This window comes from Phaseolus vulgaris, chromosome 2, assembly GCF_051622355.1.
Source record: "Phaseolus vulgaris cultivar YP4 chromosome 2, ASM5162235v1, whole genome shotgun sequence".
Lineage (NCBI taxonomy): Eukaryota > Viridiplantae > Streptophyta > Magnoliopsida > Fabales > Fabaceae > Phaseolus > Phaseolus vulgaris.
In genome coordinates, this window is record NC_143499.1 from 2,160,440 (window position 1) to 2,177,239 (window position 16,800).

General features: G+C 27.9%; 1 protein-coding gene across 1 annotated transcript; it reads left to right on the forward strand.

Moving 5' to 3' along the window:
• The first annotated feature begins 1,570 nt into the window (after window positions 1-1,570).
• LOC137810111 (transcription factor HEC2) lies at window positions 1,571-2,766 on the forward strand. Its single transcript, XM_068611242.2, has one exon. It carries the CDS (start codon window positions 1,801-1,803, stop codon window positions 2,530-2,532), a length of 732 nt encoding a protein of 243 aa, XP_068467343.1. The 5' UTR covers window positions 1,571-1,800; the 3' UTR covers window positions 2,533-2,766.
• The last annotated feature ends 14,034 nt before the right edge of the window (window positions 2,767-16,800 follow it).

The following is a 16,800-nucleotide window of genomic DNA, read 5'->3' on the forward strand; positions in this document are numbered from 1 at the left end:
GTGTTTGCCTAGATGTCTATCTGAATATTAAGAAATGAGTTTGATCCTAACTCATCCTCGCAAAAACTTAATTATAAGACGACGATTTTCTCTACTTATATACTATAAACTTATTTTATTTGTAGCGGATGTGAGATTTCGAACGCACTCCCTCATATTGAAGCATGTACATCTTATACATAAAATTGATATTGAGACATGTACATCTTATACATAAAATTGAGTGGTCGAATTGCGAGTAACACGATAGATTCATCAAACTTCATTAGAATATATTTTAATATCAAGTTTAAACATAAATCATCATCACAAACCAATAAAGTGATTATTTAACTCATTAAATTGGTTTTATTTAGAGTAGATATGAGATGGTACAAACTAAACTCCAATAATACAAGCCGACAAAAAAAATCTCAGTAAATTAATGATTGAAAAGTACAATAATAATCTTAAAAAAAACGCATTTAAAGATTTGCACGAGTATATAAATACGAGAGTATCGTAAGTAAGAATCAATATTGTTATTTTACATTGTGTCAAGTTGAGTTAATAATATATGCATGTTCATTCACTCCAATATTATACAAGAAATTACGAGTTCAAGATCAATTATCTTGTCGCGTAGCTTCTGCACTGCCACAAAAAAAAGTAAATATCAGTAGCAGGTTTTAAAAATAAACAGAAATTAGCTGACATAAAAACAAATCTTAAGCAAAAGCAAATTCTGAAGAGGAATGATGATTTGGAAAACGAGGGCTGAAATGGTTATAACTAGAAAAAAGAAAAAGAGCATGCAATGCAAGGTTTGAGTGAAGTGGAGAAGGAGCAATAATAATAGGAGTTAGTAGGGTTCTGAATCCACCTCGAAAGGCGTCCCCAGATATAAATGGAGTTGGCGAGTGAGTGTGGGTTTGAGTTGATAATTCCAATTTCCATATACCCTCTTCCACTCATTCTTCTCTTTCTTTTTGGACTGTTTTTCCCTTTCCTTTCCTTTCCATAAAGTCTATCTTTCCGCTAACCAATAAAGCATATCTCCTTCTATACATGGTTGGGACCACTATCCCCACCCTCTTATCTCCTTCATCATCCCTCCCTTCATTACCACAATTAACCTTGTAGTAATCAATTTTATCTCCCAATGTTCTTCTGACCACTCTCATGTGACACTGGGGCTACCATTCTCTGCCTTTATTATCTCACTACCTCCTCACCAAATAAAATAATACTAATATTCAACCCAGAAACAAACCAAACAACACCAAGCTACCTTTCTCAGTAAAAAGGAACCAAGGAATTCAACCTGGTTCATGCACCTCGCACCAGCATTCATCCACCCCTACCCCAATGCCTGTGGCCCCTCACCTCCTCATTCTCAACCATTGATCTTAAATGCTTCCACCTTTGACAATTCACAAAGATAAACATCAACGGTGCTCAACAAATCAACCCTTATTCCTAAAGGTAACCCCACACGTCATGGGCGCTCTCCAATCAATAAAAATGTCAAGTCCATCATGGATTTTCTTCCCCTTTCCATTTTTAGATCATTTTTCAAATACATTGCTCTCAACTTGCTATAAAAAGCCCTTCCATTACCTGCTACATTGGTCGGTTACAGAGATAATAATCCTGCACCACTTTCTGCAATCTCTGCACTCTTTTATATTATTCTCTATCTCTCTTCTGCAAAGTGCAAACCCTACTTACTTTCACACCCTCTTCCTCTCCCTTCCCATACTCCTTTTCCCCCTTCTCCCCTTTCTTCCATTCCTCCGTGTCTCTCGCAGTTTCAAACTCATGGACGTGGACATACTCAAAACTTCCACGAGTGACACCAGCATGGACATGATGATGATGATGCAAATGGAAAAGTTCCCCGAATTATGTGAACCTTTTTATAACACCACCACTCTTCTCTACCCAGAAAACGAGTTCTTAAGCTCCACCACCACACTGCCTGTCTTCTCCAACGATAACCCAAACGTTATATCTCCACCACACTCTTTGATCAATCCACCACCCCCTTCCTCCAGTTTTGGTCTCCAACAACCCATGACACCTCCTCCTCTTGAACCCAACCCTTCGTTTTCGGAGAAGAAGAATTCCGTGGCTGCCATGAGGGAGATGATTTTCCGCGTAGCAGTCATGCAACCTATTCACATAGACCCTGAGTCTATCAAGCCTCCGAAGAGAAGGAACGTGAAGATTTCGAAGGATCCGCAGAGTGTGGCAGCGAGGCACCGAAGGGAAAGGATAAGCGAACGAATAAGGATCCTTCAGAGATTAGTTCCTGGTGGGACCAAAATGGACACGGCTTCTATGTTGGATGAAGCCATACACTACGTAAAGTTCTTGAAGAAACAAGTGCAGACGCTGGAACAAGCGGGAGCAACAAGACCCTTGAGTGTTTTTGGCTTCCCTGGTACTGTGTCCAACGCCAATAATAACGTTAATTATTCTTCTTTTGTCAAGAGTTGCCAACCGTGCCATATGCTGGGTTCTGCAGCTTCTAAACACATGCTGAGTTGAGTTCAGAAGAAGTTGTTTGCTTCATACATGCATGAAAAGTGAAAATCAATGAATTATATATGAGGTGTATATTGATCTTCATCATAGTTTTTTTGTCATCGTGCATGCGTTACAACAAAGACAGTGTTTGCCAGTGTAATTGTCGTCGTTTCAAGAATTTTTCTTTTTCTCTTTTCATATCTAAACGGGGAAAGCAATCAATAAAACTAATACGAATGAATATTATTTTCTTCATCTTTCTTCTTTTTGTATCTTTATAATCACTCTTCACTGATTATCCTAACTCCTTAATTAATTTCGTTTCCAAATAAGAATGAATGCCAGAAAAATATTTGAATAATAACAAGCAAATCTTACGAATGATCTAGATTCTTGCAGCAATCACTGAGATATATAATATAATATAAATATATAAAACAAAAGTTTGACCGATCTTGTTTTGGTCTTCTAAATGCCCAATTTTAATGGGCCATTTTCGGTTTTTTGGCCATCTATGTGTATCTTTATGAGGGATCACATGCAATGGCATATGGCGGTTTATTTTAACCATGCTGATCCACGGCACAAAACTACATCGCTCAACCAGCATGCATGCATGCATGCATAATTATTGTTTATTTCTCATACTAATTATTAAAAGAGATTTTTCTAATATTATTTTTTATATCTCTTTATTATAACTCATCTTATTCCACATTTTTCCTTGTTTCCTTGTTATACGAAAAATTACACAAATTTATTTAAATCCAATTTCTCATTATAAAATAAAATAGTCATACTGTATTCTGTTTTGTTGTGAATATAGGAAAACTACGTGAAAAGCTATCGCAATGAAGGAAAGAAACGAGGGATCAAAGAAAACAGTTATATTTATTTTATCCATTTTAACAAATATACAGTTTCTTATAATCTTCATCACATTAACTCTCTTGTTTCATATGTAATTCTTTCTCATCTTATTCCATTGTTGTTGGAATGCGAGACAATATTTTTGTAAATTACGTAATTAGAATTGAAATTAAAGATAATTTATAAATATTTTTGTCTCTTAATCCTGTAAAACATTGTTTTAATAACAAATTATGAAGTCAATGCGAGTAAAATCAGACATGGTAACATTTTATGTTGAAAAATATATAAGATTATTAATGATATATTGTTTATCCACCAAAAAGAGATATTAAAAGAGAAGGAAAATAATGTTTGATAATTAATAGCATTTCCATGGAGAAAAATCCAAAAAATAGTATGTACGATTCCGAAGAACTAATAATATGTATCTTTTTTTTGTGTTGAATGAAAATTTTAATTACTTAAATTTTCAACCTGATTATATTTAGAGATTTTTTTTTCAAAATAGAAAAAAATTAAACTTCTTCCCGAATTAAAACTATAATTTATGTATAAATTAATATGTATTTTTTATATAATTTTTAAAAGTTTTACATAGATTAGTTTTCGTTTATAAAAAAAATTGATTTAATTTTTTCTCTAAGAAATATTTATTTTTTCAAACAAGTAGTTACAGTTTTTTTTTTCTTCTGAATCTTAATATATAATGTATTCTGGCCAAATCTCACACTTTTATATAGCATTGGCAAAAGTCAAACAGTATACATACATGGATGCACTTTGAGAAACACTAACCATTGATGTTGAGTATTGAAAACCTATTTATTTAGCCAGAATACATTATTATATACTAAGATTAAATTTTTATATTATGTGTGTTTATATTTATTGAAAAAGTTAGTTTTTATTAAAAAAATGTGGCTTAAAAATATAGCTAATAATACTTGAAGACTTAATTAATTATATATTATATAGATATGAATAGACCTTCATGGAACAGCTAATAATTTATGTGTATACCTAATCATCCATTTCAGGTATTCTAGAAAGGGAAAGGGCCCCTGAGGTTAAACGAAGTAGGTTGCCCCCCACGGCAAGGTCGAATAATTTGGTTGTTCGTGTCTCAAGGATCATGCTTCAGAAATGTCTCATTTTTATTTTTCTTTCTTACTCTGTGATGAAAATGTATATCAGAAAAAAAATGAAAGGAAAGAAAGAGAAGGTGAGAAAAATATGGAGAAGTGACTACTATAGCAAAATGAGGCCATGTGAAATAGAGTAATAGGGTCCCATGCAGGCAATGAGATAGGGTTTTTAATTATTATTATTGTAATGTGTTGGTGAATAAAAACTAAAGCACCACGGGGCACCTTGCTATCAGCATATGCATTATCTCTGCACCTTCCCACCTTCTCTATAGTGCATTGTATCCTCCTCTGACACATTCCTTATCGTATTCTTTCATCTTTTCTTTCACTTTCCATTTGTTTTTTATACACCATTCTGCATATTTCATTTTAATAGTATTTTAAACACTTAATCAATAATTGCTTCAGAAAGTTACTTGCTCTATCTGTAATTCACCTGCAGATATTGTCCTGAATAGATGGAATGGGATAAGCTTCGTTCATCCTTTCTGAGATTACACCGACATTGCACTCAAGTTTATGTGTATATATATATAGTACATTCTTGTATTTTTAGGTCAAAAAACACGTAACAGGGAAAAAGAGAGAAATGGCCAGTGAGAATACATTCAAATTTTGTAGCCAACAATCGTGAAAAATGCAAAGAAATTTCAGAGACAACGACTGCAGCATTTATTTCCTTATCTGTCTATCTATCTTTCTGATTATTATAATATTATATTCTCTATGACAGCGACCAGTTTGTTGAACTTCATAATGGTAAGCTTATAAGTGATTAAGTAAAGCAGAGAAATATTATTAAAGAATCTCAGATTTCAAATTTCCTTGTTACTGATATCAGTTTGCTTGTATAAGCAAATACAGATCTCAATTTTTAAAATATATTTTAATAGGATTAAGTTTTTTCAATTGAAATTATTTATAAAAAAAAATTGTGTTATGTTGAAGTGTGTTCTTTATCAGGTTGTATATATTTGACCTAATTAACTGCGCAAATATAATTCAGATTCAGGAGCATGATAATGGAGTAACAGTTATTGGTGAAAAAGTACATGCAGGTGATAGGGAATAAGAACGAATAAATGATGGAGGAACAATGATTGAATACCCATGTATTAACTATGAGAGACCAGAAATATCAGAATATACACCATTATATTTTTACTTCACCTTTATAAATTAGAATTAAAAAAAAAAACTTTATCTCCATTGGTCTCTCGAATTCTAATTTCTTATTAAGTTTGCATATATTATAAATTAATGAAATCAGGTCCAGTTATTTATATTTTGTGGGTAAGATAAGAACTTAATCATATTTACTTAGGAGACTTAATTAAAAAATAATAATAATTAAAAGACCTACCGATTATTAATATAAAATATTTAATTAACGAAAAAAAAATAGCGATTAACTTACCCTAAAATATGAATAACCATGAAATTGATTGAGGATGGTTTAATTTTTTGTAAGGAAAGGTGGGATTTAGACATTGGTATAGAATTTAATTATTTTGTTATTGTAATTGTATGTTACAACTCGGTTTTCATTATCGAATCGACTGAGTTATGTACGTCTGTGCGGATTGATCGAGTCATGTATGTCCATGCGGGTCGATCGAGTCATGTACGTTCATGCGGGTCGACGAACACACCTAACCCATTAACGCTCAAATCAAAGTTAGCAAAGTTAAACCACCATTAAGAACTAGGTAATACATTCCTAAGTACGATTCATTCCACTAATTCGACCTAATAAGGTAAACCCATTAAAATAATATAAATAACGCACATTTCAATAACAAGGTACTTGTTACTGAATATATATACTCTGACAACCGAGCGTCAAGTACTTTTTGCTGACTTAAGCGTTGGAGTGTCTTCTACAGACATCACCCATTCGACATTCACCTAGAATTAAGCGACAGAAACCTGAAGGAATAACGCAAAAGTGGGAGGAACAGACTAAAGTGCGAGTTGACCACCCGACAAAAAGGAAGAAGACAAAGTCAGTCAATAGTTTTCTAGATTCATCTTGTTATGATTAAGATATTTAATTTGATGAAATAACAAGTTGATGTAAGGGAAAGGAAAGAAAAAATGGTTCTGGAATACATTTTGAAATTTTTGGTGAATAAAGAGATCTAAGGCCAATATACAGTCAAATGAAATAAAACAAAATTCGGATTGATTGAGTCTGAGTGGCGTAGAGAAAATGTTGACTGCGTAGATTCTATTTGCATAATTTTTTTCTATTCACTTTGTCTAATATTTTTTTCTTTATATTCTTAAAGTATATAATTTTCTCTCTCCTTTCTTTCTATTTGGTTATCCAACCTGATGGAGGTGTCTCTATAAAAGAATGGTGGGGCGAAATTACATACAAGAGATTTAAAATTTTAATATTTATCTCTATCTTTAGTTTTATCGAGATCAAATAAATTTGTGAAAAACAAGTGTAGTTCTTTTCCAAAATTAATTTGCACATGTTTTTTTAAATAATTTATATATTAATTCAAACATTAACGTATATTTAGAAATACAAATTAAGAGTTAATATACTATATTTATAATTAAAAAAATTATTATTTAATTATTAAAATTATAAATTTATATTCCTAAAATTATAAAAATCAAAATATAAACATGACATTTAATATATATAGAGAGAGATTGTTAGGGACATTCTTGAATAAACTTACCACAATATTACCTTGAAAAAAATATTATGAAAGGAACACATAACAACAACCACAACCAAAAGAAAAAGAAAAATATTATTGATATGAACTTATGAGCTTGATATGATAACGATGATAGCTCATAATAATATTTTAGAGATACACACTAGTATTGTCATTTTCCACATCCTCTTCTTCGCAATAGAAAAACATGATGTTGTATTAAAATCAAAACATAAAACCTTTTTTTTTTTTGGACTCTATTTCTAGTAAGTTCTTAATTAATTTTTTTAAATTTATTGTTTCTTATATGTTGTTTGAATTAAAATATAAGTTATAACTTAATATATAACAATTTAAATGTACACAAAATGATTTGATAGCCTGTAAATGCATGGATATTATGATATTTTTGTTCATGGCATAACCTTTTTTTTTATCAGTAAAAAAATAAATGAAATAATATGAGGTATTTCAGGGATACTTGAACCCTTATACAAAGAACTGACTAAGATACTCTCATCTTCAAAAAATTTGGCAACAGTTGGATAACCAACAGGATAACACTTAGAAGACTTTACCTACCTATCTTCTAGATACTTTGACTGACTTCATACAAGTCAATGACTCAAGACACCAATTTGAATACGAAAAACTTACAGTATGGCATAACATAGTCGCAACACGAACATAAATTGTCATGCTTACAAATTTTTTTATAAATATGCATTTTTTTTATCCTTACTATTGTTTCTAAATAAGAAAAAAAATTAATAAAAAAATAAAAAAATATTCAAAAAATATTTTTTATTAATTTTTAAAAAAATAATCTTATACAAGCCCTGCGGATTAACTCGCATGGGGTGGACTGAAAGGATTACCATCCCTACTTGGAATATTGGATTCAAAACAAGGATATATGAATATAAAGGAAAATGGGTATAATAATAAATTCTGAAGGTGCGAGTAACAATTCCCAAAAACTAACAATTAAAGTTTGAGCTAATGATGCGGCCCTAAGAGAATATGAAGTCACAACTTGGTGTTTGTATTTTGCAACCCTATACTTTCAAGCTGCACCCCCCATAAAATTTGAAATTCCAAAATTACTTTGTCAAAGATAAATTATCGGGGTTTTTATTTTGCATTTTCAGTTTTAAATTATGAAATCCGTTGAACTTCAAATTATATATTATGAATAAAAGTAATATCTTTTATTTTGATACTCCATAATTGATTTTTATCTCAAGAACATAGATTCTAAAATATAAAATTTATATTTTGAAATATATATTTCAGAACATAAAATTTATGTTATGGAATGGATATTTTATAATAAATTTTGTATTTTGAATTGTATAATCAAAATATATAATTTGTATTACGAAAACATACATATGAGAATTTATTTTTTATTTTGTATTTTATAATGTTTGTTCTAGTAGAAAATATAAAAAAATACACTTTGAATTGCATGTTTTGTAAGGTATTTTTAGATTTGGAAAATACATTCCAAAAATTACAATATATAATATATTTTCCAGGGAAAATTTTGTTATTTCACCACCATACAGGGGGTGTACATTTGAAAAGATGGGAGTGCGAATGCAACTTTCCTCAACTTTCTGTAAGGACGACAACATTGTTGGCCCAGTGACTAAAAATATGAAATTTTAACTTATATATCAAAAACTGAAATATCAGTTTCTTGAAAAAATAAACGTTTATATCAGGAAATGTGTTTTATTTAATTTATAATGCGCAAAATATATATAATTTGAATTACAAAGGATGCAATGTAATAACTTTTTAACAGTAGCATTTTCCACTCTTCTAAAATAAATATTAATTTCATTTTTTTAAACAGTAGCATTTTCCATAAACTAATATAGTTTATAATATTTTATTTTTAACGTGGAGTACTAGTAAAGTATTTGACAATTTAGGATTATATATCCTTCTTTATGACTCTTATGTTTTATTTGGTTTGAAGAGGAAGTGGAAAGGGAAAAAAAAGTAAAATGGTTAAATTGTTTTAATTGTAAAAGAAATAGAGATAATTAAAGAGAAATGAAGAAAAAATGTTAGTTGATTTGATTTATATAATAAAATATTTTCTGTATATTAATATTTTTAGAAAATAGTTTATAAAATATTTTTCAAAACTAATTTGGCATAAAATACATGTTTAAAAAAAATATAAATTAAAACTAAAATATATTTTAAATTAATTTAATAAATTATTATAAATTTTTAATAAGTATGAAATTTATATTTCAAAATTAAAATATATTAAAATAGATTGATTTAAAATTAATTACTTAATTTTTTATTTTAATATTTTTTAATTATTTGTTTTATTTTAATATATAAAATACTAAATCAGTTATTGTATTGTTTTTTTTAGTATTTTTTATTTAAATATTTACTTTATAATATAAAAGCATATATTGATAAAATATTTTATTTTATTTTATTTACTTTTTAATATTTTATTCTAATATAAAAATATATGTTACTAAAATACTAATAATATAATTATTAAAAATTGTTAATATTAAAAAATTATATAATCATGTCAACATAAACAACAATAAAACGTTTACAAATATAATTGATAATACAAAAATTATAATTAATTATGTTGGTATATATATATATATATATTTAGATTTGCTTGTTCAAAATTTCTGACTTCTTGTTTTTCGTAATTTTTGTTTTATTTTCTGCACTTTCCGTTTTCTTTCGTGAAACACATTATTATATGGAATTTTATTGTGGTTATTTTAGACATCTTTAACATGTGATGACAGTGTAGTTAATGACTTGGTTAGAAAAAATATATAAAGAATGAACCACGAGGTCCCCATGCTTTGAGGTTGTTGAACATTTGACTTGTTCATTAATTGGTTTTTTATTAATGACTCATAACTATGAACAAGATTCTGACAACTGTAATGTAAAAAAACTGATATCATAATTTATGATATCACAGATCCTACCTCACCAAACCCAGCATGCATATATAATCTATGATTTATAACAAGATATAAAGGGATTACTTTTTTTTTTTCCTTACACCTTTTATTTTCTAATTTTACCTCTCATAATATTAAAATATAATAAATTTAATAATTATTTATTTTAATTTAAAAATTTAATTTTAAAAAAAAACTAACTTTTTAAAACCTTACCCTTTAAATAACAATTTTTTTTAAAAAAATTCAACTAATTATTCCCCATAAAAACCTACACAATAAAAAAATTACATACAAAACTAGAAAAAAATATTTATTTTTATAAATTAATGATATACTTTTATTTCAATAGTATTTTTTTATAAAAAAAAAATGTATTTAAATTATTTATCTTTTAATAAAAATAATTTATTTGTTTATTTAATAAAATAAATAATTGAATAATTTTTTATTTTAAAATAATTAAATAACTTCTTTTAGAAATAACGGTTATATATATAATATTTTTTATCTTTTAATATATATATATATATATATATAATTATTCTTTAAGAGAAATTATCTTTTATTTAAGTAGGAATTATTTTTTATAATATTATCAAATTAAAAATTAATGTTTTCGTTAATATATATATATATATATATATATATATATATATATAATAAAAATTATAAAGGCATTTGTAAATTTGAGACATATATTAATTTAATAAAATTATAATTATTATAAACTTATAATGTAATATCTATAATAAATAAAACATAACAAATTTTTAAAAATATTTGAAAAATACATATATGGAACATCTCTATTTTATTACATCTAATAACCATTTGCATGAAATATTTATATATATATATATAACTTTTTCACACATTATTTTAAAATATGAAATATTTATATATATATATATATATATATATATATAACTTTTTCACACATTATTTTAAAATATGTTTCTCTTCATAGGATTTTTAGTATTTATATATACATATCAAACAAAACGCAAAGAAAAATAAACATCTCCATCTTCTTACTATCTAGCTCTCACCTGGAACATCATTGGCTCCCGTGTAAATTAACACGATCATTACAAATTAAAGAAATAAACATAACACAAAACACAAGGTAAACTAGCCATTTTTAAGAATTCTAGTATTAATTTTATGTTTTTATGAACAAATCAAAAGCACGACACAGGAAGTTACCTAACCCTAATAAATTAGGTAAAATAGGAGGCTATAGACACAACCCTAGTGTGCCAAATTGAGAGAAAAACACCATTGAATGAATTGTAACCAATTGGGAGAATGGAAGGTGTTATAAGTATGCGTAGCTAAGTCTACCATTTGGGATTGAGAATAATCTGTTCAAACTCTTATGTATTAAGGTAATATTTAATTAGAATATAATATATTTTGTTTTTGATTGATTATTGGTATTGATGTTTTGCTTCTAAATATTTGTGACATGTTTGAGAATCTTAATCTGACTCGAAAGTATTTTTAGGGTTCTGATCTAAACAACAAAACTTAACATATTTGAGTGTTATGAATAAACTTGAAATGTTAATTGCTATTAACGTCTAAGCTTGATTCTAAATTGTTCTTATAATTATGCGAGTGATCGATATTTAGGGAACATTCTTAAGAATTTTATATGCGAGGAATCGTTATAAATGACTTTTATATGGGCGTCAATTTCAATCAAAAGAACATAATGTTAACATGCTAATCAAAATACATAAGAGTGAGACAGATGAAACCTAATCCCTAATTTTCCAACTTGAAGCAATCAATTCTTTGTCTGTTTTCTTATTGATCATCGCCAGCACAATCACTTTCAACACACTTTTATTGTTCTGTTTTATATTTAGCGATTACTGTAATTCACTGTTCCTCGAGGGATCAATATCCGACCTTATGGACAAATTATTACTTCTGACAATGTCGTGCACTTGCCGTAAAAAGTCATAAAAATATCCCTATGGAGAGGCATATAATTTGAAACACTTTATGAAAGAGTAATATATACTACAAATTATGGTTATTAGATGTGGGAAAAATATAAGCATGTTACACTGACCCACATATTCATACACTCGACTCTAATTCGGGAATACTCGTGCATTGATTTAAACTTAGAAATATACATTTGTCATACTATCTCAACGTGAAATTCACACAACTATGCGCATAATAATCTCAATATCATATCTCCTAGTATGACGATGTTAACTCGTATAACAGATAAAGTTAGTTATCTTTCAAACAACTAACCCATTCATATGAATCTCCATCAACTATCACTACCAGAATAACTTCATCTATATGATTTCATTATATTATTAAAGTCAGGATACCTCATTCTCGACAAATCACTAGTCCAGTGCCCTAACCATCTCAACATGGTATTTCATTTCCTGAAAATATTATGTCTCGATCAAATTTTTCATATTTTATATCTCATATCACACTAAAACTTAAAAGTTCAATCAAAACAAAATTTATCAACAAAATCAGATAAAATACATAAACTAAAAAAATAAATCAATTAAATATAATTAAAATCCACATAAAATTCTCGTTTGGGCAAAAACAGACATGAGAGCATCCAATTTTTCACTCTATTCTCACTTGAGCGAGAATTATCTTGTCTGAGTGCAAAAAAAATCTGCATAAACCTGCTATATCTCTTATTTTTCTACCAAAATTACATTCAAACTCTTATTTTTATAAATCTACACATTAAAATGACAATTCTTGCTTAGAATTATTCAAGCAATCTCATTTAGTTATTATGTTAGTCTATAGATCTATACATATATATGCTCTCTAAACCAAAATCATCTAAAATTAAACAACCAAATCTAATCCAATATTATATTTTAAGTGATTCAACAAACTATTCAAATACATTTATTAAATCATTCAAATCAAAACCCATATACATTTTATCACATCTACCATATCCACAATTTCACATTCCAATCTGAATCAAATTCAAATCTACTAAAAAAACAAAAAATTTTGCAAGAAAATTCGAGATTGATGACCACGTCAGCCTCACATTAAGATCTTCTAGCTTAGGTTTATATTGCAAATTTAAACTAGTTTCCCTTACCTGAGTTTGAACATATGTTCACTAAAAGTTCAAGGGTAGCTTAACCTGCACCACAAAGTCGTGATAAAAGAAATCTTACTATATCATTAGGATCCTGAGCTAACTCATACTAGTTTTGAAGAAAAAAATATCACATGCAAGCCTAAACTTAAGACAAACCTAATTAGATCAAAACTAAATCAAAGGAAAAGGAGTCAAGATGAAGTTACTTTATATGAGATTTTGACCAATGAAGTCCAATGACGTTGATCTAAACAAGGAGGTTAGAATATTGGAGAAAAGATAGAAAAAGGAATAATGAAACTTTTAGAGACATGATGATTTTTTTAAAATGAAATCAAAATAACTAATTTTTATTTATTTATATACTTTGTTGACTTTAATAATAAAATATCCAAATGTCATTTACTTCTACTTTTTTTATCAGCAATAAACAATAAATAAATGTGAACTACTTTAGGGGTGGTCCAACCCATATACAAAACAAACAACCTTTAACCTATTTCTCACGACTTATCCCTACCAACACCTAAAAAACCACTACTTAAAAAATCGATAAGAAATGCCTACAACACTCCCTCTTACTCCCAACAAAACTTCATGACATCATCTCCATACAGGCCAAAGGGTCTATACACTTCTACTTCTACTTCTACTTTAAGACTATTTTTATCGGTCCTTACAGATACACTTGTGTTTATGCGAGTATTAATAAATATTTTTCATATTTCTTTTATCAATTTATTATTGTTTTATTTTTTAATTAAATGTTTTTATATATTTTTTTAACCAGGTATTTTTTTAAAGTTCAATTAACTAGTTTTAGTAATAAAATTACTTACGTAATAAAATTTTACCCCGCAGTAATTTTTTTTAAATTTTTTATAATGTTTTTTTATAATTTAATAATATATTTTTTATCTCATAATTATTATAGGTAGTAATACTTTTTTTGTCAAAAAATTGTTTCCACAGTAATTATAATATAAAATTATCTTACATTGACACTTTGATCTATAGATTAAAATAAATAATTAGAAATTTTGTTAATTAAATCACAAATTTTAACTGTATTTATTGTTCACATCTTTTATTGACTAAATTTAATTAAAGTAAGTGTACAGCTAATACAGTTATGGTGATCTTGATGGACTTTTATTATTTATGTGTATGCTGATAGATAATTAATGAAACAGCGTTATAATAATGCAAATTTTAATTGGTGTGAAATACCAAAAAGAAGACTTCAAAATTTAATGCATCAATCTCGCAGGTTGATTATATCAAGGCTTAGAAAGTATAGTATAACAACGAGAATAGAGATTAAAAATACAAAATATTAAATACAAGATAATTAAAAAACACCAAAGAATGGAAAGTAACACGTTAAATTTTCTGTATAAACATGAAAAAATGTGAAAAAAAAATCCCTTTTATCTTTTACATTGCTTGAGTAGTAAATGTTTGTTAAACATAATAGATTATCTTTTCAATGTCATCAATATTTATGAAAATATCCTATTGTATTTTAATACAATTAATTATGCTATTAATTTGTATGTTTTATATTATAATAAAATAAGTAATTAAATTAATATTTTTAAATTAATAATAAAAAATTATTAGTAAACAAATATATTTAACTTTTTATTCATTTTCTTTTAAATAATTTAATTTTTTCACTTTTTTTTTTCATTTCCTTACTTTTGTTTATTATCTAATTAAAATTAAGTATCAGTCAACGTGTTGTACTTAGTATTAGTTTCATTTGTTTTTTTTTGGTTCACATTTATATGTTGTCGATGTTCCCATTGTCCCCACACTCTAATGTACCTTCTTGCATTTATAAGGTGGTTTTCTTTTCAATTCAACAGTGTCCTGTAAACGGTTGTCCTAAACAAGATGTACAACCTAAAAAATTAATTGACTGTCTCAATGTCATTGAACTGTAATAGTACTAACGCGTTTTTTATTTTATTTTATTCAAAGTGATAATTTTTTATTATTTATAAATTTAATTACTTTATTTGTTTCTACATTTAAGATCAATATTTAATTTACTACAGTGATTTTTTAAAATATCAATTTGGTCATATATTTTAAAATGTATCCAAAATGATAATTTCCGTTAAGTCTCACTTTATGACATCAAGTGTTACTTATGTGGCAGATAGGAAGGTTTATGCGGCATAATAGATGTGAGTTTCTCTTTCTCTTTCAACCTCCTTCAAGCTCGCTCCGCCGCCGACAGTCGGTTCCACTTTTTCTTCACCGCGGCTTTGTCCTAGTTCGCGAGTCTGCGTATAACAGGGTCGTCGATGGTGGTGACTTTGAAGAAGTTACGATTCTTGAAACAATCGAGGTGACGTTCATTTTTGGGGGTGATGTTAATCATATGAACGATTGTAGTATTCGAGAACACTGCAAATGAGAAGGTCTTTAGGCTTGGGAACGGTGAAGGAGAGCTTAGAGAACGTGGAAAACAGGATGGTCGTGCATGTTCTATTCTCGGTTGGATATCCACATAAGATTTGAAAACCGCGGCTTCACGACGCGACACATTAGGGTTTGAGCGGTTTACGTGGTACTCCACTTAACGTTAACTTAGCGAAAAAGACCATTTTGAATATATTTTAAAAAATATAGATCAAATTAATACAATTTTATTTTTTTAAAAAATCACTGTACTAAATTGAATATTGACCTAAATGTAAAGACGAATAAAGTAATTAAATCTTGTTTATACTACCATATAACGAGTTTCATTATTATTTTTAATTTCTCCTTATTATTTAATTAAAGTGTTGTTCTCTTTAGCCCCATCGTGCTTCTTCACAATAGGAAGAAGGCATTGAACCATTGTGATGACCACAAAAGTTCCACATCTCCTGAATTCAAATGCCTTCTTTTCACACCACTCGACACGTCATTCTTCTCCATTCACTATGCTTTGCTCCTAGTCACTCCTACCATCTATTCACACCCCTCCTCCACTTGGTTACACCACCAAACACTTTTACAAAAAGAAGTTAAAATAAATACAAACTTTTAAATTCATAATAGGATAAAATTATAAACATAAATAAATAATATAACAAAATAAGTCATTAAACTCTAAAAAGTAAAAAGTAAAAGATATATGTTTGGAAGTATATATCTTTATTAAAAATTCACAATGAAATCGACAAAATAATACTCACAAACTAACTTTTCTTTTTTTAATAATTATTTTCAGATACTTATTTAGACACGTGAAAATACTCTGAAACTAGTTAATTAAAAAATCAATTTTCGCAAAAATAATATGTTTTATGCTTAGTAATTAAAAAACCAGTTTAAGCAAGATCACCACGTGGATTTTGCAGTGAATGATTTGGTTTTGTCCTTTCACGGTGCCACTTGGCCACCAAACTCTGAAAAAGGTGGGAAAGAAGTTAAGATTAAAAAACACGATTTTTATTTTTAAAGAAAGATAAGATATTTTATAT